The 25,247-nt window shown below is 34.9% G+C and overlaps 1 protein-coding gene across 6 annotated transcripts in view; it reads right to left on the bottom strand.

Annotated features, from left to right (window-relative positions):
• Nucleotides 1-25,247, bottom strand: part of MAP4K3 (mitogen-activated protein kinase kinase kinase kinase 3) — a 187,513-nt gene that overhangs the window by 4,597 nt on the left and 157,669 nt on the right. For 5 of the 6 annotated variants that reach the window (XM_077843521.1, XM_077843522.1, XM_077843523.1 and 2 more), the window contains 10 exons: nucleotides 23,430-23,514; nucleotides 22,030-22,109; nucleotides 16,706-16,766; nucleotides 16,508-16,625; nucleotides 12,042-12,100; nucleotides 10,948-11,051; nucleotides 6,745-6,916; nucleotides 3,744-3,812; nucleotides 3,568-3,660; nucleotides 606-676 (listed from right to left, as the gene is read on the bottom strand). In XM_077843521.1, the coding sequence (XP_077699647.1) occupies nucleotides 606-676; nucleotides 3,568-3,660; nucleotides 3,744-3,812; nucleotides 6,745-6,916; nucleotides 10,948-11,051; nucleotides 12,042-12,100; nucleotides 16,508-16,625; nucleotides 16,706-16,766; nucleotides 22,030-22,109; nucleotides 23,430-23,514 (912 nt within the window). Of the gene's footprint in view, nucleotides 1-605; nucleotides 702-3,567; nucleotides 3,661-3,743; nucleotides 3,813-6,744; nucleotides 6,917-10,947; nucleotides 11,052-12,041; nucleotides 12,101-16,507; nucleotides 16,626-16,705; nucleotides 16,767-22,029; nucleotides 22,110-23,429; nucleotides 23,515-25,247 lie in introns of all 6 variants that reach the window. The other variant, XR_013349392.1, reaches the window with a different exon arrangement.

The following is a 25,247-nucleotide window of genomic DNA, read 5'->3' as shown; positions in this document are numbered from 1 at the left end:
TCTCCCTCTGCCCCTCCCCCCATGCTCATGTTCTCTCTCTAAAATAATAAATAATAAATAGAATCTAAACAAAAACCAGACATACAATTTGCATATCTCTACCAAAGCATCTATAGAAAAGGAGAGGAGGAGCCAAAGAATCTTATAAATGTCAAGTGAATACGGGTAAGAGAGACAACAGGTAAGGCAGTTGAAAAGGAATGTGCAATCCTTTACTTATAAGCCTGCTCTGGTCATTATTTCTGAAATACAAAGTAGAAAGTTGCCTCAAGACAGAGCCAGCATCTACACTCTTGTTCCAAGTGTGGTCTGGGAGAGTTGAAAGAAAATCACTTTTAGCAGTATCAGGAAATTCTTGTTCTGAATGTAGGAGTATCTGGTTGCACATAAAATATGCACTGGAGTTGTTTGAGTGAATGGAGAGAGGTGCTGCAGAGTATGTGCTATTAATTTAATTACCAGGCTGAATACAGTAAATATTAATAAAGTGAGCATACCAAGTATTCCTCTATTAATTAGGAATTTTTCAAAGTTAAAGGAAATTATTTGAAGTAGAATTTGATAGCTTCATGACTATTTAATGGACACAATTTTTAAAAGCTTACCTCATTAGATCTAAAACTTCTACCTTGCATTCCATGTTTCCAGAACGCTAGCACACTGTCTTGTAGGCAAACTAGCAGGCAAGAACAGCTCAGTTACTGTTAATAGTACAAAAGTTCAACCAATAAGCATCATTTTGTCCCTCTATCTTGTATAGCAATACTTCATTTAATAACTATCAGCTATTCCATATTTACATGGCATCTTTACTTTTGTTTTTGTTTTGTTTTTTTTTTGCATCTTTACTTTTGAAATGAAAAATACACATATGCCAGATAGAACTTATTCAACTTTTTGGCAGGAAAAAAGAAAATTCTTCAAAAATATTGTTTTGTTTCTAGAAATTTTTTTGAAAATATTTGAAAATGACAATATTTGAAAATAAGGTGTTTCAAACACCTAGAAAAATATGAGAATAGCACAGAAACATATGCATTTACTATTTAACTAGCAAATCCTAACATTTTGCCATATTTGCCTTTTGTTTTAAATAAAAACAAATATAGCTGGCATCCACATAAAACCTCCTGTAATCCCATTCCAGTCCTTCTTCCCTCCCTGACACACTATTTTAAAACTGGTGCTTGGGCAGCCCGGGTGGCTCAGTGGTTTAGCGCCACCTTCAGCCCAGGGCGTGGTCCTGGAGACCCGGGATCGAGTCCCAGGTCAGAGTCCCTGCATGGGGACATGCTTCTCCCTCTGCCTGTGTCTCTGCCTCTCTCTGTCTCTCATGAATAAATATAAAATCTTAAAAAAATGCATATTTAAATACATACTTTTGTGTGTATTCAGCAAGGAAACGTCCAATTTTGTTTCTTGTAGATAGCCAATTGTACCAGCATCATTTGCTGAACATCCACCATTTTCCACTGACATATTATGCTTATAAATTTCCATCATATATAGGCCCATTTCTGAGCCTTCTCTTCTAGAGCCACTGTTCTATTTATTTATCCCTGTCTTGCTTGAGCCCACACTGTCTTAATCACTATAGCTTTATAAAAGTTTCAACACTGAGTAGGGCAAGTATTCTTTGAAATGTATTTTACTGTTCTTAGCCTTTGGTTCTTTCATATGAATTTTAAGATCAGCTTATCAAGTGGCATAAAACATCTTGTCAGGATTTTTATTATAAATGCACTAAATTTGTGGTTTCATTTATTAAGAACTGACACCTTTCTTATATTCTGTCATTCTATCCATGGACATGGTATAGTTCTTCATTTGTTCAAATCGACTTTTATGTTTTTAAACAATAATTTTAAACAATTTGGAATTTCCTAGATAATGACCTTAAACATATTCTGATTACATTTAATTCCACCTATTTTATTGCCATTGTCAATGAGATCTTTTTTCCTTTCAAAAATTTCACAATTACCGGCACACTGAAAAGTGATTCATTTCTGTTAGTCACATTCAGCAACTCTGAATTCTCCTAGTGGTTCCTGTTTAGAGAGCTGTACATTCTATATAGATAATACCATCAGCAAAAAAGGATCTTGTGTTTTTTTCTTTCTAATCCTCATAGTTTCCTTTCTTGTCTAGTAAGATGTTGAAATGTGATGATAGTAGGTATTCTTACCTTGTTCTTGACTTTAATGGGAGAGTTTAACCATTAAAACATGAATATTTTAAAATATACTTTGCTAGATGAAGAACATTTCCTTCTATTCCTAATTTGCTAAGAAGTTGGGTTCTTTTTTTCTTAAATCACGAATGACTTGGATTTTACTCAATGCTTTTTGTCTATTTACCAAAAAATTATGTGATTTTTTGCTTTTAAAATTTAGTAAACAAATTTTCTGATGCTTAACTATCCCTACTTTCCTGACATAAAGTCTATTATTTGATGATACAGAATTCTATTTGTTAGTACTTTAGATTTTTTTCAAAATCTATTTTTGTGAGACTGGATAATTTTGTTTTCTATGTTAATCTTGCTTGACCTTAGTATCAGTGTCAAACACTGATTTGTTCAGCATTCCTTCTCTATCAATAATCTGAAATAGTTTGTATAGATAGAGATCATCTCTTTTTTTAAGGGTGGATAAAAATCTCCTATAAAGCCATCAGGCCTTAGGTGCGGAGAGTCTTGGTTACCAGGCATCTCAAGCAAGGAGCCTGGCTCTGGTTCCTATCTCCTGTGGGATACTTTTCATCTTCTTTATTACCAGGAGCCCAGCACATCTGTTGGCTTCAGGCCTGCATACTGCTTTGAGTTTCTGTTCTTTATCTTACTCTTTGGCCCTGACCTTGTGTTTTTAAGCATGGATTCCATTTTAACATCTTGAAGAGATTTCCCTCATTATCATCGGCATTTGCTTGCTGGCAGAGAGGCATTCTAATTGGAGGACAGAGTAAAAATAGAGCCAGGAATAAGACAAATGAACTATTTGCTCTCGGCCCTACCCTCAATCAACATATATATGTGGAAATATCTTTCACTGATAACAAGACCAAAAAAATTGTCTAGTTAAATACTGAATTAGCTCTCCTTCATTTTTCCAGCATCATCTCATATATGATCATTTTTACCTACTTTTCTGGAATGTAATCATTTTAGAATACTGATTCTGTAAGAAATCTTTTTTCAGAAAACACTCTAGTCAAGCAAAATGTGAGGATGATAAGGAGATTCCATGATCTCATTATGGAGGTGCTTAAAATGCTCTGATAAGCAAATACAACAGCAAAAATATAACAGAGTACCCTAAGTCTGAAATTTTCAAGTATTTATAGGGAAACTACAGGAATTTGGAGAAATGGGAATTCACAACTGTGTTATGAAAAATAATATTTAATTATTTCTTTTGAAATGTCAAATCTCTAAGGAGGGTAACATTATTTATAGATTATATCAGTTATTAACTATTTCAGAGAATTATAAAAGACTGCTACTTCAAATAACTATCACATAAGTTATTTTAAGGAGCTCTTAAGAAATCCAAAACTTTTACTTACCTATTGATTCAATCTGGAAATCAAAGGTGAGTTCAGATGATAGTTTTCTGCTAGATTTTAATCTTCCTTGGAGATTTACTATTTTGATACAACCTAAAGAAGGTAGGGAAAATTCACTCAGAAACCAAGATTAAGAAAAAAGTGTTAAAATAAGGTGTTCATAAAGAAAAACTTACAGTCCAAGCATACAAGAATGGTATCTCTCTCCAGTTGAGTTACGTGAGTAACATTTGTCTGTGGGCTATCTGTAACACAAACAAACTCAATAAACTTACAAAAAAGTAATATTGAAAGCACAGAAGTATAAAAACAAGAATTCTGAACATCACTGAATTTGAAATGGATTTACATTTTTAGCTATACATATATAGTGGCTGAACCAGGCTGCTTGGGGGTCTAAACTCTGATCCAAGTGCTAAACAAAGTGAGTGCTCGGTGGAACGCTATCGTCATTACTACTGTCAATCTTCTTCATTTGTATGTGGAATCAGGAGTCTAATCTTCTATATTATGGTTATGAGTGATTCCTCCTTTTAAGCTCAGAAGGCCACGGACTATGCTTTTGTACTTTATTATATGGTTGTGCCTGGCACCACATGTAATATTTACTGAGTGAATCAAAGTCAAATATTTCAAGTACAAATGAAATTAAAAGAAATACTGAAGTATTTTGAGAAGTATAAATACCAAAATGCAAAGAGGCATTACTTTTATTATAATGATTTATCAAAGTTCTTACAAACTCAGAATATTTAAATAATGATTTGCCATAAAGTGAAAAGTAGGTTATCCTAAACTTTATATGAACGTCAAAACTGAAATTGCTGAGCTATAGGCCTTTGTTTCTGGCCTTATATTTCCTAAGAGTCTGATGACCTACAGTCCGCTGTTTCTATTTCCCATAGTATTTAGGTATCCAAGGACTGCAGTATTTCAGACCTGCAAATGTATTTTAGACCTGGTACTTCTGTAACTATCCAGGGCTGAAAGAACCTAGAGTAGGCCTCCTGCAAATCTGATCTTTGTAGCCCTTATACACATGGGTGAAAATTAACAATCTATTCAATCTAGATCTACACAATCTATTTCAGTTCAGGAAGCCAGTCCAGCATTACTAGAGAGAAAGCCAGGAAAATAAGGTTTTATCAACTGCTTGTATTAATTAGTTACCACGCACTGGAATCATCTAGAGATCTTTAAAAAATACTGATGCATAGCTTTACCTCTAGATGTTCTTATTTAATTGAGGGTGTGTGTGACTTGAGGTGTCAGGAGTTTTAAAAGCTTCCCAAGTAGATTCTAAACTGCAGCAGAGTTTAGAAAACCACTGGTTTAGAATCTCGTTTGATGTAAAAGTCTAACTATACTTTCTCTTACTCAATTTTTATCTCACCATCTCAAAACCAGAGATGAGTTATACTTATCATATTTAACCTCTAATAAAGAGATATCCTTACAGGAAGGGAATGAAATTAAAAATTCCTTAAAAGGAAGGTACCCATAGTATTAAATTCTTTTGTGCAGAGATTAGGCCCTTCATTCAATAGTTTGTAGAGAAGGATTTAAAATTAAAATGCTTGGGAGAAATAAGGCATTAACTGAAAATCACTAACAATAAAGTACCAGTCACCCAACAATGCCTGTCTGTAAAACAGAGGCGAAGAGATCAGGAAAGCAGGAGTGAGCCCACTATCTGAAAGGAAGAAGCAGTGTCTAAGGGAAAAGGCCGTATAGATTATTTAGGGGAGCCAGAGAAGCCACATTATGTTGCCAAGGGCCAACCACGTTTTCCTTCAACAATATGTCCTTAAAGGAAAACGGTTTCAAGTTTCCTGGGCTTCAGTAAGTCCTGTAATTGTCTCTAGGGTTCTTAATGTGTTTGTGATTTTTTTCTACTGCAGAAAACTTCAACTCTTAATTTCTTTCCTTTTGTGAACACTCAGGCTTCCAACAAACTCCTGACTCATCAGTATTTAGTAGTAAACTGGCTTAACATTTCCGTAAGAACCCAAAAACTCTGACAAAGAGGCTCTACAAGACTTTTAAAAATTGCCTTCTAGGGGCACCTGAGTAGTTCAGTCAGTTAAGCATGACTCTTAATTTTGGCTCAGGTCATGATCTCAGGGTCATGAGATTGAGCCCTATGTCAGGCTCCACACTGGGCATGGAGTTCTGTTAAGATTATCCCCCTCAATCTCCCTGTCCCTCTACCTCTCTGCCCTTCACATGCCTTGCTCTCTAAATAAATAAAAAGTGCCTTCTAAAATGGCCACTGTATTTTACAGCAAAACACCATACAATGTCATTTTAAAAGGGAGAAACAACAAAAGGAGCTCCATAATAAATACAGTGCTTTAAAAATAAGAAAAAAAAAACTGTCCAGGTTACTTTTTTTAAAGTGTAAAAGTTCAGATTTACTTACCACATAACACAAGTTTTACTAATGCGTACTGATTATAACAAAATTGAAGGTTTCAAACTATAATCAAATTTCTGTAAAAAGCTCATTAATTGTAAATAATATTTCTAGCTATGAAGGAAAGATCTGCTATGCAACTAAACAACGCAGATCAAAATGTAAGGAAACAAGTTATATAAAAAATTATTTTCAAGTACCATCTAATATTTCAGAAGGAGCTATTTCATTATAATTTATATCCTAATTACAAATCATTAAAAATTTATTAAAGTTATAGTAGCTGTGTTTCAATTCTAGGAATAAAATGGAAAATAAACTACACTCAATGCAGTTTTTCCTTTTATTTAAATCAACTTTTCTAGGCCTGAGATAGGTGTATTTGTGTAGTTTTCAAAGTGTGGTTCCTGTATTCACATCATCAGCACCACATAGGAACATACAAAAGTAAAATCCGCAGGTCCCACGTCAGATGTACTGAACGAAGAACTCTCGCAGTGGGGGCCAGCAAGCCTCCAGGTGATTCAGATGTATACTTGGGTTCAGGAATGCATTATGTTTTAAATGTGTCAAACAAATTAGCTGTTTTAAAGCAAGCCATATTCTTTTTCCAGAAGTTATTAAGTTATTCCAGATTAGATTTTAATATGTTATTCCAGATTAGTTTTTTATGCACTATATTTGCCTGAGAGCTACAGTAAGTTTATTATTTATAAAATCAAATAATGTATTGGCCTTAATAATCAACAAAAATCACAAACCTGATTCTGTAAACCATGAAGAGGTAGAATTTGGATTGACTGTTTCAAATCGAACCACTTGGTTGAAGTCTCTCCCTCTACTGACACCAACACAGACTAAAGGGTACTCCTGTTCAGGAACTACCAGCATTTCAAACATTCTAAGTGGACATGGTATAGGAAAATCTATGTGCTAAAGAGAGAAACAAAAATATATTAAACAAAGGAAAGCAAAAGCCAAATAGTTTCATGAGAACACCGTTAAGAATTTTTAGTTTTATGAAAATAAAGAAAATAACTCTCTACTAAAAGATTGCTTCTTGCCACAGAAACTTTGGATATGCAGAGAAATACAAATTATAAAGTATTTAAGGTTTAAGCACTGTACAAATTTTTTAAAGTTAAAAAAATCACATAATTTTAGGACATCATGGCTAGAAGGGAACTTATAAATCACCTGTCTAGCCCTCTCTTTTCAGAGGTGGAAACCGAGACCTAGGAATCTGGTGACTGGTCCAGGGTCCTCCAGCCCTTTCTGGCAGTATCTCCTGCCTCCCAATTTGATGCTGCTTCAGTTATACTCCCTGCCTTCTTATCCAACTGAGCAAACATGGGTAAGAGCACTGAAATGCTAGTTAGCAAGAAACCCTCTTCTTGTAACTGGACAGGAAAAAAAAAATCACAAATAAGAGATATTTATCCTCATATCTCAAGTGACTATTCATGAACTCACAGTTATGATGCAACCAATTTTATTTAACTTCAAAGTTATTTTTATGTTGCTACAGAATGCTATAGAAAGTCTAAATAAATTCATATTTACTAAATTTAGAAAAATCGATGGAGAACATTAACATAATCAGGAAATTAAACTACCAACTACTATACATATCCACCTGAATGACTAAAATGAAATGATTGACACAAAAAGTGTTACCCAGAGAGGAGCAGACGAACGCTCACAAGGTGATATGTGCATGACCTGTATAGTATGGCCACACTAGATACCTACATTATCTGTTCCTGCTGAAGATATGCATCCCTTTGAGCCTGGCAAGAATACTCTGGTTATACGTTCTAGAGAACATGAGTATGCATGTGCATAGGAGGCATATGCAAAAATGTTCACAGCAGTACTGTTCAAATAACAAAAAACTGGAAGTATCCCAAATGCTCATCTACAGTAGATAGATAAAATAATGGCATATTCACACAATGGGAAATTATAGAACAATGAAAATGAGCTATATCCAACAATGAAATATGTTGTTACACAAAAGTCAGACATGAATGAGTATATACTTTATGATTCCATGTACATACTGTTGAAAAATCAGGTAAAATTAATTCTAATGTTTTAGAGGTGCATGTTTATCCGGTAAAAATGGAAAGTACAGGCGCTGACTTGGTGGGAGGTGCCATGGGGAGTTCTGAGTAGCTAGTGATACTCTTCACAATAAAAGTTGCTTTTTCAAAAAATATCAATCTTATACATACTTTAATAAGTCCACTCAGTATCTTTGTATTTTTGTTGCTCTTATAAATGGGCTGTATTTTCATTTTATTCTGCAAAGGGTAAGCAGTAATGGTACTTACCAAAGCTACTGAATTTATATTTTAATTTGGCAACTCATAGATTCTAAAGAAAATAAAGTCTGGAGAAAATAAACTGGTAAAATGGGGCTACCGTAACTACCATTCTTAGAGAGTTAGAAAATATGATGTGGTCCTGTGGCTAGAAGGTAAAGCCTGTGCATCTGTTGTCCTCATCCATATCCCTTCCTTCCCTGTGACTGCCAGAGCACCTACAAGTGTACAGAGACTTTTCATCAATGCTCTCCAAATCCCCTCTCTAGAAGCCTTCCCATTACCTGAGGAATAGGCTTTCCATAAAATTGGCCATATTTTTTAATAAGGTAAAACAATTTAAATAATTCTCTTTGAAAAAAATTCTCTTTGAAATGTGATAAGAACAGTAAAGCAGAAAACAATGCTTCTGTTTAATTTTGTCAGCAAATAAGAAAACCAAGAGATTCTGAATAATTCTATTTAGCTTCTAATAATGTGTGCTAAGTCATTAACAGAAGAGGATTCCCATCTAAGAGCTTTAAATCCAGTTGCTATTGGTAATGGTCTTTGAACCAGTGACTACATCTTATTCATTTTCTTCTCTAGTTAAAAAGCACTGTGCCTGGTTTGTAATAAGCACATAATATGTTTGCTGGAAAGGTCTTTAATTTCTAACTTTTACTTATGAAAATGTAGTCTAATGAAGCAAAATCTCTGTCAGAAATGTCATTAAGAGGAAGGGAGACTACAGAAAGGATAAAAATGTTTTTAAACACATAAGACTGTAGAATAGAAAAATCATAAACACTAATCACAATAATGTCAAACTTAGAAACAAAATATCCCCAGTATTTTGAAGTAGAGAGATGGGAAAGAGAGTTGGGTTAAGATTCAGGGTAAGGGCCTACAGAGAGCTCAGGGAGTATAAGGAAAATGGGAAGTGTGCAGTCTTAAGGGAGATGGTATTCCAAGTGTAGTATCTTAGAACACTGGCAACAGGCCTCATTAATTAGTCAGTGCCAGGCTCCCTGCAACCAACCACCTGGAAAAGAGAACATGTGGATGGGTAATTTTTAAGCTTCTCATGTCTTCAAAGTGTATATTCTTTCCTGCATGTTCTTCATATCTAAAATTCCTTTTTTTTTTAAGATTTTATTTATTTATTCATAGAGACAGAGAGAGAAAGAGAGAGGCAGAGGGAGAAGCAGGCTCCATGCAGGGAGCCCGATGTGGGACTTGATCCTGGGTCTCCAGGATCACACCCCAGGCGGCACGAAACCGCTGCACCACCAGGGCTGCCCCCTAAAATTCCTTTAATAGAGAAAAGGTCTTTCATTATATGTTAGGATAAGTGGTATAACATATCAGGTAATGTAAAAAATTCATTCATCCTAAGTTTTAATCAGACTCGATCTATGAAAACTGACAGAATGAAACTATTTTTTATTCTGCTATAGGTTAGGAATGAAAGGAATTGGGAGGACCTAATTAAAATAAAAAGGAAAAGATAGGAAGACAACAGGGAAGGGAAGGGCTGCAGAAAAATCAAACTGTGCACACTTTATACCCCCCATCTAGAGGAGGCATGCTTTTGTTAAATAGGCAAAAATAAAGAGGACCGGAGAACAAAACCGTTTTTGCCATAAATGGGCTGTATTCAGAAGTCTTGCTTTAGATAGTTCATATGGCTATTTATTTCTCCCCTTCAGTTTTTGGTTTAAACAATTTTTACTTCAGTGATTTGTGGCAAGAGCACCTCAATGGGTTCAAAATTCTTGAAACTATTTTTTCATTTCTTTAGCCCTACTTAATGTTGAGGTTAACAAATAGTGATAGGAAATTAAAAAGATTCTTTAGTCACTTACAGAAATTCAAATAACAGGAAGCCAATACTTTAAGTACCCTAAGGCTGGATTATAAAATTTAGGAAGAATCTTCTCCAATTATATTCTGACCCCAATTTCTAGGGAGATGTCAAATGCTCAGGAAGTAAGACTACTTAATTTATATAAAATAGCAAAGAAAACAGCTTTAAAAATTCATTTGGTATTTCCTTGATGTGAATGAGCCCTTTTGTTAGTTTTTCCTCCAATTTTAAGTTACAGTTGAATAATATTAAATATTTTAAAGAATATTCATTAATTAAAGATTCTAGAGAAACTTAGGTACAAAAAAACCATCCATGGGAAGGCCTGACCAAATTAACAGTTAGGCATATAATCCAAGTAAATTCCCTCTCACTATGGTTATTCCCTTGTCCTCTTAGGCCAAATGCCAACCTGTAGGTTGTTTCTCCACTGTGATGAAGCAGGTCAGCCAGAGAACATATTTAAACAACATTCCACTGCTTCTTAACACCTCCTGTTCTGGACATCAGACTGTGTGTGTGAGATGCTATTTCTTGCTCCTTCTGCCATTTCCCTTAAGTATTTCTCTAGTCTCTTTTAAAACTTATATCTGGCTAACTGATTTCCTTACAATTAGGAAATTTCCTTTCCTGCCACATAATCCAAAATCATGAAATTAACTTGGGAAGTAATGGGAAAAAAAGAAAAAATGTGGTGTTTGGGTTTTTTTTTTTTTTTTGAAGAACAAGAAAATTGACTTAATTAAGCTTTTATACTAAGAATGACTTAGGTTGCTTTTCATGCTTACCTTAATTAACATAAATTTCTGCATTGGTTCAACCCATTCTAATAAAACAATGCTAGTCTGAAGTGCCCCACATAGGTACTTATGGCCTGTGTAAGGATTTCGCACTGTCAAGGCAAAAAAGTATATGTAAGTTCTCTTATAATGCAAAGTCCTGACAACAGTAGTTGCATGCTCTGAAAACAAACAAAAGCTGGCTGTCAGTTCATTTCTTAATCAGACTGCAGGGTGAAAACACCTTCCATGAGAGTAGGAAACTCCATCACTTGCAGGAGTTTTGTCTTATTACAAATAAGTTCTAGGGTCTGGGGTTAGGAAAAAAGATTTTAGGTCTCATGGTACCAGGACGATTAGGTGAGGCAGCAAGATCCTGAAGGAAGATCATACATGGGTTTGGGGAGAAGTTGCCAAATAGGCTAAATATAGCACATTTAGGGAAAGGTGGCTAAGGGTGCTTTTGGTAGTAATGTTCAGAGACAGTGATATTTTGGTTCTAGCAACATGAAGACATTAATCAAATCTTAAAATATAGGTTTACAAATAAAACAAAGCCTCAGAGTTTCTTAAGGGAAGGAAAGAAAATTATTTTTTGCTTTTGCTAGGGGCAAATAAAACAGCTGGTTGTGATGGGAATGGGGGAGGAATTTAGGATCATGGTGTGTGAAGGAGATTATAACCTTCACATCATAGGAATATGATTTCACATATTAAAGGCATGAAGATATATGCTCAATGAATAAATGCAGTTTCATAAGCTATTACTGAGCAGCATGTGAATGATAAGGAACAGGCCCCCCCCTGGAGAACGGGGTATGATAAAGTGCTATAATAAAAAGTCATCCTACTTTCTCCATTTACTCAGTCAATAAATTATTTGCAAAACGACCGTTATGTGCAAGGTACTATATTAGGTTTAGTTTACATGGAGACTGAATGGCCAAGACATTTGTTTTACTTAAGGGGGAAAAATAAACTACTACTGCCAGAATGCCCTGGAGAAGTACTATTTTATACTAGATTTAAAAATGAGCCTCACAGTGTTTTCTTATCTGCTCTGCAAAGCAGGAGAACTACACGTCATGGAACAGTTTACTTACCAACACAACATTTCTGACACCACTTGGTTTCAGGGATTTTTGCTGATACAGCAAATTTCCTAAATGTAAATGAAAATGAATATATAATACATGTAGGTGAAGTTAGTATATGATAATGGTGTCATTACAGATCAGTGGAGAAAGGATGAGTTGTTAAAAATTGGTGCTGACCTACTAGGTCATCTACTAAAAATAATACACTTGCTCTGTTTCTCATCCCTCCTCCAATTCCAAATAGATTAAGGATTTATTAATGTATGAAGAACAGGACTATAAAATATTTAGATTTAGAAGAATACGACCTTGAAATTTCTTTAAAGAATGCAAAAAGAACAAATTATACAGGGAATATTAATAAACCTTTGATACTTTTTCATGGATGGACCCCCCTACCACCACAAACTACAGGTGGCATTCAATTTATTGAATGAATTTGTTAAATAATATTAATAACTTTGGTTTACCAAAAGATACCACTAAGTAAAAAGCCATAAACTGAGGAAAGATATTTTTAGCACATACAGTAAATTTAAGCTATGTAAAATGCTGTCTCACCACTAAAACAATTTATAAAAATTTTTTAATAAGAATTTTTTAAAGACATTTTTTATTTCTCTCCTTAGGAAGAGTGGGATATAGATTTTTCTGGCAAAGGTCGTTTAGGGGTTCTGCAAACATCAGATTCAAACTTAATTTGTAAAAATCCATTTAAAATTATTTTTTTAAACTGCAATTAAAAAATATACATAAACTCAAAAGCCTTTTATCAAGAAAGATAATATAACACTGTTAGTGCAAAGTTATGCAAACATCAAATTATATTTCTCCATTTTTGCACACATATTTAAACTTCTTTTACATGTGTAAATGTGTCACAGATTAGATATTGCTCTGCATGTCTTTTCTTCTTTTAAAAAAAAATAAGAGTTGTGCTTTGCTGGTAACAAAATTGTAAAGCATGCATGTGATGCTCAATACCATTTCAAACAAGCTTAGAATAATCTTGATGTTCTTGTTGCTGTACAACTGGCAGCTGAGTAGATCAAGCATATAATGCTGAGGTATTGTTAATGTTAGCTTTTAATATGTTGTACATGCTGTTTATATTTATAAAAATCTTTAATAACTACTGCTAACATTTACTGAGAACTTACTGTTTGCCATGAACTTCACATGTTCTGTATTAGTCCCTCTGATAATGCCATGAGATAGGTCATAGCATAGAAATCTGAGGGTTAGATTTAATAATTTCCTCAAGGTCATACACTTAGCAGTTCTAGGCAAGAAAGAATTCTAATCTAGTGCCTTAGTCTAACTGTAGTGCTCACAGTCATTCAACTTTGAAAAAAAATTTTACTTCTCTTTTATGATTGTGGATCAGTTTAACTAGAGTGCTCTGAGCTTGCAAGAGAAGCTGTTAAAATTTGTTACCACTTGTAAGTACTTTATCTGTGTGAATTAGCATTTTATTAGTATTATGGTACCCAAACAATGACACAGAAATTCATCAGATACTGAGGCACTGAATGACAACAATAATGATCTAGAATACATTGATTCCAAATTTGGGGTTAAAGACCTACTGTTGCCTTCAACTATGTTCTTATCAAGAAGAGTTTTACATTCCAATTCACACATTAATATTTATGAAAATACCCCTTTCATGTACAGTGAAATTTCATACAGCTTAAAACAAAAATTCCCCCCACCTGTAAATTAATTAAATTGCTCAAACAAAAGTGCTTTTCAGAGTTTAAAAAAATCTGAATCAAGGTCTTGAAAGATTTCCACTGCAACAAGTTTAATGTTCCTGGTCCACACTTGTAAACTTGCCCCCTGGCTCCCAAGGTTACTTAGGGGTTAAGTTACTGAAGCTGTCAAAACCCAGGAGGATTAACTGACTGCAAAGTACTGAGGGATTATACAGAGAATACCACATAATCAATACTACTAATTACAGCTTAGAGTTAACGATAATGAAACTATTCAAAACTGAGTTGTGAGCAGCACACTAAAATGTTATAAAAGTTTATAATTTTCTACAGTGATCTATACAGACTTACCTTACTTTCAGTAATGATTTTACAATAAGGCAATAAAATTTATTTACTGGCACCTAATTAACTAGAATCCTAAGTGAACCAACATTCTCAACTTATTTAATGTAAGATATTTTAGCATATATTACAGACACAGTTCAATTTATCATGCCTAACAATGATGACAAAAGATCTACTTATTAAGATGCCAGAAACCATGGTGGATATGATACATACATATTTTATCATTTTAAAAATAACTTTGCAAGACTGGTATACTGGTTCTATTTTCTAGATGAATACCCTGAGAGGTTGTGTAATTTATTCAAGGTCCCAAACCTAGTAAGTGAACAAGGCAGGATTTAAATTCACTCTACCTGGATTCCAAAACTTATGCTTTCTTAAAGAAGCTTTACAGTATGATACAATGAGTACCTAGATTTATGAGAACTACAGCACATTACAAGATGCTCAAAGGAAGTTTAATTTGTACTCATTTTACAGAAGAACTAGTACTAATACACATATAAAATTTTATCATGCAAACAAGGCTTTCAGATTTCCTGCCAGTAAATGAGAGAATAGTCGATTTTACAATAACTAACTTCTTGATAACAAAACTGAAGAAAGCTGGAAGGACACATTGGTGAGTGCTACCAACACCAAAGACTGACTGTAACAAAGTAACAATGTAGAGGTAAAGTACTCTTAGAGGTAACCTCTTCCTCTATGGAAACTCCTTAAATGAAGAGGTAATACGGTATTCAATGCTGTCTCATGTATATACTAGGAAACTTTCTGCACATCTGGTATATTTAGTAAAATTTGAAGAACTGAACACAGCTACAAAAAAGCTCAAATAAAGCTACGAATGTCTCTATTCTGACAAAATGATATTAATAAGTGAATACGTTAAAGTTTACATGCTTTACATTCCTTAGAGGGCTCTTGTACCTTACATTTATTTTTAAAGTTTGGTGGTCAGTTTCTGTGCCCAGAGGAATTGAGGATTATCAAGTTAGATGGATAAATGGACTGTGACCACAACAGCATCAAGTGGCAGCTGGGAGGAACAAAGGAGCATTATAAACTCTATGTGAAAAAAGAAACTCCCTGACTCCATTCTTGGGGCTAGTTATAGGGGCAACTCCAATTCCGACTGTAAATATTATAATGTAAATATAATAAATCAAGTTCATAGTTGCAACTCTGAATCATCATGAAAACGTGTCCAGTTAAACTCAATGTAATCTATTTTAAGAAGACAGAAAAGCATGCCGTATAATTTTTAAATGATTTTCATCAAAAAGGTTTATTTTTTAAAAAGATTTTATTTATTTATTCATGACAGACACAGAGAGAGGAAGAGACATAGGCAGAGGGAGAAGCAGGCTCCCTGCAGGGGAGCCAATGTGGGACTCAATCCCCGGACCCCGGGATCACGCCCTGAGATGAAGGCAGACACTTAACCACTGAGCCACCCAGACGTCCCCAAAAAGGTTCATTTTTTTTTTAAGATTTTATTTTTTTATGAGAGACAGAGAGAGAGAGAGAGAGAGAGACAGAGAGAGAGAGAGGCAGAGACATAGCCAGAGGGAGAAGGTGGCTCCATTCAGGGAGCCTGATGTGGGACTCGATCCTGGGACCCCAGGATCATGCCCTGGGCCGAAGGCAGGTGCCAAACTGCTGAGCCACCCAGGGATCCCCCCCAAAGGTTAATTTTTAAGAAGTATTTTGCACAAGGGGGCAAATTTTAGCTCTACTGTAAACTCAGCAATTGAGAACAACAGCTTTTCAAAGTACTTGAAAGCTAAGGTTGTACATTAGTTGTTCTATAATGATGCAGTAAAGGAAGAATGGCTATAGTATAATGTTTCCATAAAATATAATTTATATCAGACTCAGAAGACCTTTTGGTCAACAAATGAGGTACAACACAATAATAACCAAAGGAAGAAAGAAATAATGAAAACTCCCTGAAAGTAGAAAAGCAAAATCCCTCAATTCCTAAGTAACTATCTTCTAAAGCAAAAAGCTTGATTTAATAAATCATTTTGATTTTCTAAGGTTAAAAACTCTACTTTGACAAAAATTCACTTTACTCAAAACAAGTATGTCGAAAACACGATGTGTGATGAAAATTTACTAGCAAATTATAGAAAAAAACTAGTTTTAACCTTGTAAAACATACTAAATACTCATCAGTTTCAAAGTTCCAGAGGGGCCTCTCAGTTCTGTGAAAATATATTATCTCTCACATTTTTTCTTCACATGTGATTTCTACTAACCCAAACTGAGTGCTTTTTTCAATTTCTGTAGTATAACTATTATTTAGAATTAATTAATGTATTATCTTTAAGGATGAAACATAATTATTTTTTATTTATTTATTTTTTTAGGAGGAAACATAATTAAATGTACAATTACCTCGGCAGTATTCGGTCAGGGAGTTTGTGTGCTGGAATAGCAACAGGTAACTTTTGCATTTGTCTGGCATAATCAAAAAGCCCTGGTAAATTATGGGAATAGAGCTGAGAAGCTTTACCTGTTAAGAAAAATAAACATGATATAAAAGCTAATAACATAAATAGGAATAATAAGATATGTAAAAAGTAAAAGACTTACCAGATATTGATAGTAAGCAATTGTTCATTACATATAACCATGTACACCTTCGGGGGAATAACTAATAAAAAAAAAAGAAAAGGCAAAGTTTACAAAAGATAACAGATAAAAGAGTAATGTAAATATGTACATATTAACCATGTAAGCTATCTTATCAACAGGTCAGTTCTTAAAAAAGAAAATTATTTTTAATAGAAATTCATTTTAGAAGACATTTAAAACAAGATGATATACATTTACTTACACTTATATGGGAGAAAAAGAAGTAAACTAGCAATGTAATTTTATTATCTAAGTCTCAACATGATGTGATTAGTTTGAGTCCCAAACTATAAGAGGAGAAGAGACAATTTCAAGCCATGTCTATCCCTTTATTTTGGTTCTAGGGTTAAATAATTAACTTTCCTGTGTACCTCTCCAAATATGTTTATATCTAGGTATATGGAAATCCATGGCTTCTAGAGCAGAAGAGACAGAAATCATAGTGCAGTGGAACACAGGGTAAAGAAACACCAGGTATGGAGGAAAAAAAGCCTGAGAGAACATAATGAAAATGCACAAATAATTAAGAATATAAATATGGGATTCATTTCTGAAATACAGCCCATAAGAATTGAAAGTCACTTCTGTAAGTTTGAAAGTGATTAGTATTTAGGAAAAAGAAGAGGGAATTTCATGAACACAGTCCATATACTTTGAAGGTAAAACATAACTGCTCTCATTAAGACATTTTATCATGAAGATCAGTGGTTCTCAAAGTGGTCCCTCCATCTGCATCAGCAATATTAGCATCACGAGGGCATTTGTTAGAAATACAAATTCTTGGATCTCATCCCCAGATTTACTCAAACAGAAATTCTGAAGGTAGGTCCAGCAATTTAGGTTTTAATCAGCCCTCCAGGTGATTCGACGCATACTGGTCTGAGAGCCACCGATGAATATAGTTAAGTGTTCTGATTTAACAAGCCTGAGTGTTGGGTTTGTGCTGGGATCTGGCAGCTCCTGCTTCAGTTCCTCCAAAGTAGATTGGGATGTGGGCAGGGAACAGAGAGAATGAAGGGACGGATGAAATATACCAAGGTATCTACGGACTTTCCTTTATTAAAGCACAAAGTCTCAATGATGGCCCTAAATAATTAAAGGAGAAAAGGTAATAATAAAAGGGAAACAAAAAATCTATTTTATATAAAACCTGTTTCATATATTTGCAAAATATACTCAAAGTATCTAATTTCTCCAAATAAAACATGGCAATATAGTTTTTTAAAAAAATTATTATTGAAATATAGTTGACATACAATGTTATATTAATTTCAGGTGCACAGCATAGCGATTTGACAATTCTATACATTATCCAATGACCACCATGATAAGTGTAGCCACCATCTGTTGCCATACACTTTATTACAATATTATTGACTATGTTCTCTATGTTGTACTTTTGCCATAGTTTTTAATTTTGGAAAATGTGCCTACAGCTGTGTCTTAGACTGAAAGGACATAAACATTTCCTACTTTATACTCTTCATAAAAAATTCACAATAGAGGGATCCCTGGGTGGCGCAGCGGTTTGGTGCCTGCCTTTGGCCCAGCGCGCGATCCCGGAGACCCAGGATCGAATCCCACATCGGGCTCCCGGTGCATGGAGCCTGCTTCTCCCTCTGCCTGTGTCTCTGCCTCTCTCTCTCTCTCTGTGTGACTATCATAAATAAATAAAAAAAAAATTAAAAAAAAAAATTCACAATAGAATTGGAAATTCATTGGCTATATTGAGAAAATTTGGCAGAAAAAGGGGCAATGACTTATAAGTCACATAGCAATGTTATCAAAGTAGCAAAAAATTGATTTTTATTTAATACTGTCTTGAACTGGATTTATCATAAAAAACAAAAAGCAGTTCTCTAGTATTAAATCTATGGCTTATTGTGAGATGATATATTTGTAAATATAAGTGAGCTAGCTTGTTGAATACAAGCATACATAAAGTAGCAGGGCAAGACACAAACTCCTTGCATAATAAATTATCAACATAGGGACAATGAAAAAGTATTTATACAAAGTTATATTAAGTGGATTTCACATTGGATTTTAGTTTTTAACCACATTTAATAAAACCCTAAAGCTTTTCTAGATTTCTAATGTCTACTTCTTTTAGCAAAGTAGGTTCTGGGTGAAATAAAGGGGAACTCTTATACATTGTTGGTGGGAATGCAGCCACTCTGGAAAACAGTATGGAGGTTCCTCAAAAAGCTGAAAACAAAGCCACCCTACAGCCCAGCAATTGCACTACTGGGTATTTACCCCAAGGATACAAATGTAGTGATCCAAAGGGGCACCTGCACATAGCAGCAATGTCCACAATAGCCAAACTATGGAAAGAGTCGAGATGTCCATTGGCAGATGAATGGAAAAAGAAGATGTGGTGTATATATATATGCAATGGAATATTACTCAGCCATCAAAAAAAAACCAAAACGAAATCTTGCCATTTGCAACAATGTGAATGGAACTAGAGGGTATTATGCTAAGTGAAATAAATCAATCAAGGAAGACAATTATCATATGATCTCACTCATATGTGGAATTTAAGACGCAAAGCAGAGTATCATAGGAGAAGGGAGGAGAAAAATAAAACAAGATGAAATCATAGAGGGAGACAAACCATAAGAGAGTCTTAATCATAGGAGACAAACTGAGGGTCACTGGAGAATAGGGGTAACTAGGTGATGGGCATTAAGGAGGTCACGTGGTATAATGAGCATAGGTACTATATTAGACTGATGAATCACTGACCACTACCTCTGAAACCAATAATACATTTTATGTTAATTAAATGAATTTAAATAAAATTTTTAAATGCAAAAAGTAAATAAAACTATATAATAAATTGGTTCTATAGTTTGCATAGACTCAGATATCTGCTTTCTCAGTGACTGTGACTTGGGATAATGTGATCTCTGTGAGTCAGTGTTCTTATTTGTAAAATGGAGCGCCTATACCTAATAGAGTTGTTGTGGTGATTAAACAAGGGCGTGGAAGACTGGCACACGCTGAGCAATCAACAAATATTTCACTATAAATAATAAAAGCTGATAAAAAATTTAAAATCAGGACTCTGTTTGGTGTCATTTTCTCTCCTTCCGGTGTCTTCCCCTATCTAGCAGACTCATGCTACCTGGTCTCTTTCCCCTAGAGGACAGAGAGAAATCCACCTAATAATTTCACAGCGAGACAAAAAAAACCCCTCAGGATCTCATATATTCTCATTCCCTACTTCCAAGGGCTTCCTCTGGGAGGGAAAAGGTTTCACTTTGTAAGGCATGTGTAGCTCAGAATATTATTACTCAATCAGTGTAGTTTCCAATACTGAAGCATCTCAGGAGGGGACTTCTTGCAGACTAGTACTGGGAGAGGTGGTGGGCACCTTCACTTGACTGTCCCTTGAATTAGGCGGATAAATACTTACCTCAACTATGCATGAAGTTGGTCTTGCTCCTTAAAATTAATACTATTATTTGTAAGGTGATTTTTAGATATCTTTTAGATATCTTCTTACGTCCAAGAAAGGTATTACTACCTTTGAATTAGTTACTGATTATTATATATAATCAGAAAATAAATAACTTCTCTAGTTCCTAGTATTTTTCAGCCACCTCACTATATACCACTTCCAGATTGCAAGATTTAGAGTATATCATACAGTTTAGGATCTTGTTAGAAAATCTAAATTAAAAATGCTGCAGTGAGAAAAGATGGAAATGTTTGGTTAAGAGATTACCATTAGATTTTTTTTCCTCTCCATTGTATTTGTAATCAATTTATCTTTTTTTTTTTTTTTTTTTCAATTTATCTTGATAATGGACAGCTTTATACCCAACAGGCACCCAAAACTTACTGGGACCAAAATGCATGCAGTATCATTCCCATCAAATCTACTTGCCCTTCTGTATATTGTCCCTGACTGGTGGTACTGCTGTTATTCATGCTGGAGACCGGGACTCAACCTAGACTTCCTGGCTTCCATGGTGAAGTGGTCATTCAATGTGGCCAATTTCAGATCTTTAATCTTTCTCTAGGTTTAGTGTTTCTCTACAGAAGCAATACAAGTGGGAGAGGCAGTGTGGTGAAGTAGTTAAGGACATGGGACTCTGGAGCTAGCTAGCCTGGACTCATATCCCACCCAGTCAGCACTTAATAGTTGTGGGATCTCTGAAAAGTTACTAATCCTTTCCTAATCCTTTCTGTGCCTCAGATTTCTCATCGGAAATGTGATTCATGATTGTATACATCTTTGAGAATTGTGAAGATTAAGTAAGTTTATTATACAAAGCATTTAAAAATAGTATCTGAAAAAAAAATAGTATCTGGCAGGGGCACCTGGGTGGCTCAGTCACAGTTGAGCATCTGACTCTCGGGTTCAGCTCAGGCCATGATCCCATGGGTCATAGGACTGAGCCCTGCTAACTGGGGAGTCTACTTGAGATTCTTTCCCTCCACCTACTCTCTCTCTCTCTGGGATAAATAAATAAATCTTAAAAAAAAAATTAAAAACAGTATCTGGCACATAGTAAGTTTTATATGGATACTAGCTGCTAACACAATCACTATCATTTTTGCAGGTTGTTTAGCATTGCTAGCCTCTGGGTACTAAATGACCAGCCACTGGACAGTAACAAATGTCCTCATATAATTCCAAACTCCACTTTTTCCTTTCTGTCCTCTCTACTTCTGCCCTGCCTCAATGCTTCTTCACCTTTTGACCAAAATATCTTGTGTCATCTCTCATCACACTGCAAACAGTTCTAAAGACATGGATCTTGTCAACAGCATGGTATACACAAAGCTTGCGGGTGGCAGCTGCCTTCCCCACCTGCCTCCATTTACTATTACTATTCTGCACTCATTCTATATTCCAGTCAGACTGTCTGTTCATGGTTCCCTGTTCTTGTCATGCAGTTTCACAACTCCACGGCTTTATACTTACCCTCTGTCTGTGAAGCTTCCACTCATTGCCATGGATGGTTTCTTCTCACCTGCCCACAGGAGGAACTAATGACTCCCACCTCTGTGGCTTCTACGTTGAGCTCATTCCTAGTGTGATACCTAACCTGAGTATTATAATGACTGCTATGTCTCTTTCTCTGTTATGTTGTGAGGTCCTGCAGGGTGAGGACTAGTCCTGTGAATGTGTCCTTAGTACCTGACAAATACAACATGCTCCATGGAGCTTTTATGGATAAGAGGCAGAAAATCTTAGAAGTGAATTTTTTTTTGTCTAGTACCTATATATACTTTTTTAAAAGGGAAAGTTTAAAATGACATACCTGTTCCATTGATGTTTCATGAAGTTCATTAAGATTCAAAGTATAAATCCCTTCTTCGGCACCAAATATCAAATACTGATCTGAAATGGCAAAAGTAATTCACTGGTTTTGATATGTAAAATACTTTCAGAAAGGACTTATATACAGATTGAATAAATATGTAATAACATGAAGAAAGAATTACTGTGATTGATAGGCAATAAATATATTTTAATACAAGTAAGTGGATAAACACTGTAACTCAGTGAACTGAGCTATATGTAAATACCAGCCTCAAAGCAGTAAGGCAAACTTTTATGTAAAACGGGTTTTGAAGACTAGACTGCTAGGGTTCTTCACTCATCAGAGGGTGCTGAGAACTGTTAGAGAATCTGTAGTTCCTTTTCTAAAATTCCTTTAATAAAGGATCATGTACAATTGATATACAGAACATAAATAAAGAAGAACTGGTACAGCTTAAAGATATTTTTGCAGATGGGTGACCATTATAGCAGTAGCATTAAAAAACCAGGATCTGAAAACCAACCAACCAACCAGGATCTGGCCTATTCAAAAAGTTAACTAAAACTTGGACAGCTCCTACTCAGTATCTTTTAGAAGATGGTACACTAGTCATGGTCCTGTCTGATCTGCTTTGATAATAAAAAACAGGCAACAACTTCTCCACACTACACTGAGGTATGCTGAGAACTGAATGCCAAGAGCATTCCTATACTGCCCATAATTTAGCATTAGTGCTGGCAGATTAAAGGCATAAGCTTTGTTGTCTGACAAAACAACTGAACTGGGTTCAAAGTGCAGCTCTACTCCTGACTGGTGATGAAACAATGAACCTCTCTGAATTCATTCTCCTTATCTGTGAAATACCAGTTCCTACACCTTGAATTTTTAAAAGATTCAGTAAGACGACATGTGGGCATGTACTCACATAGATCTTATATACACAGATACTAAGATACAGATATATAGTGAAAGAATGCAGATAGTCTTTAGTCAGGAAGTAATGACGATTCTTAATATGATCTCCTTTAAGATGGAGAGGTCCTCTAAAGTAGTCACTATACCCTGGATCCCGGGTAGTTAAACTCCTTTAAGAACAGCTGTACCTAAAACGCAAAGATACTGAATGTGCAGCAGCAGAAAAAAACTTTTCTAGAAGTAATTAGGGTGACATAGAGTATATGGTTTCACTCTATTGATATGGGCACCACAGTGAAATTTCAGTCACGAGTCAACTCAAACACTGCTAACAACATAAAGAAACATTTACTTTAAATAATTTTTAAAAATCACAACCAAAATTTTTTCAGAAAGGTATTCAGAACATGAAGAAAACTGAATGCTTTCATGACCTCAGTTTAAAAAACAAATAGGTAACAGATAAAAACATATGGTACTACCTCTTGTATCTGGGTTTATCCATGATGTTGCACAGTGAATTTTCAAAGGACATCCATTAAAAACCTTCGAAAAACATGCACCCATCTGGAAAAACGAAGAAAAACCAAGCAATACAATATTCCTTGATAAGAAGTAAATCAAGATGAAAATTTCATTTCATGACTTATAATGTTATTAATCATTGAATTTAATATTATAACATGAAACAGGTATAGCTGATTTCAAATTCATATTACAGACTTCAAAACATGGGTCTGTACTCATTAAAAATAAAGAAAAAACATAAGCCATGCGCTTAATTCACCCTGGATAGATTCAATAAAAAGCTTTATTTATGTTAATATTTATCAAGCTCATTTACAAGTCTTTCATATAATAAACACCTTATCAGGAAACACAATACCATTCATTTGAACTTTTTTTTTTTTTTATCTTCAAAGAGTAAAATGTTAATTTTGAAACTGTTGTTTAGGTCAGAATAAATAAATATAAGAAGGTTTATTCATTTAATCACTTTTACTACCAACAACTTGGGGAGAAAAGAATACAAAAATATTTGGTGAGAAGAGCACTGTGCATCATTTTATAGCTAGAATATTTTCCTCAAAAATATGGAGATGATATCCAGAAACAGAATACATTACTATAGTCGATTATAATGGATTATAAAAATGTTAATGTAAAAAATAAAACAATAAACCTTAAGATTTCCTTTTTACTCACAGAAGCCTACCAACCAGTATTTTTTTAAGATCTTAGTACCAAAAAACAAGCACCACCTGGTAGTACCATCAGGTGGTAGAAGACCAATAAAAAATGTTTTTATGGTGCAGGGCAGAAACTGTATCATTTAAACTAATTCTAGGGATCCCTTGGTGGCTCAGCAATTTAGTGCCTGCCTTTGGCCCAGGACACAATCCTGGAGTCCTGGGATCAAGTCCCACACTGGGCTACCTGCATGGAGCCTGCTTCTCTCTCTGCCTGTATCTCTGCCAATCTCTCTGTGTGTCTCATGAATAAATAAATAAAATCTTAAAAAAAAAAAACAAGAAACCTAATCTTGATAATTACTCTTTAAGACAGCTGCCAAAATTTGTATGTGGAGGTGCCTGCCAAACTCCTAAAAATCCAACTGATGAAATGAGGTGCCAAACAATCAAACCAACCCAACCTAAGCTAGTCTGGATAGTTGATCCTAGCTGGCTTTTCAGTTATGAGCTCTTCCCTGTCAGCTGCACACCTGACCCGAGAGTTTTGTGCTATGGCCAAGCAAGAAATCTTGTCCCGTTAAGGGTCTCTGATAAACTCGGGAGACCTTTGCTCTCAAAACTCTTACTTTATAAGATACGGTATAAATATTTATATCTTTTTAAAATATTTATATCTTTATACTAATTACAAATTGAAGAAACTAAAAAAGGCTAAAAAGAAGAGTCAAAAAATTACAGATTAGAAACGCAGCTGACACCTTCTAAATTAGCGTCACACTATGTTTTAGGTTTTTGCAGTAGCAAAAACGCAGTTCTATCTATACCAATGCACAATTACACTGAGCTAATATAATTTTAATCCTAGGATAGTATGCTCTAATCCAAAAAACAAAAAGCAAAACCAGGACAAACTGGAACACAGGGGTATATCTAGGTTCTAGTTCTAGCTCTGGTTGGAAATGGGTGGAGTTCTGCAAAGATTCTGGGGTCTGTTTCATTCATGGTCCAAATAAAGAGTTCGGGCCAGATGGTCGTTTAATATTCCTTCTAGTTCTAAACTTCAGTTTTTGATAACTGAAAACGCTAGAAGGGGCGCCTGGGTGGCTA

This window comes from Canis aureus, chromosome 12 (genome assembly GCF_053574225.1).
Source record: "Canis aureus isolate CA01 chromosome 12, VMU_Caureus_v.1.0, whole genome shotgun sequence".
Taxonomy (NCBI): Eukaryota; Metazoa; Chordata; class Mammalia; order Carnivora; family Canidae; genus Canis; species Canis aureus.
This window is presented reverse-complemented; position numbering and strand designations above follow the sequence as displayed.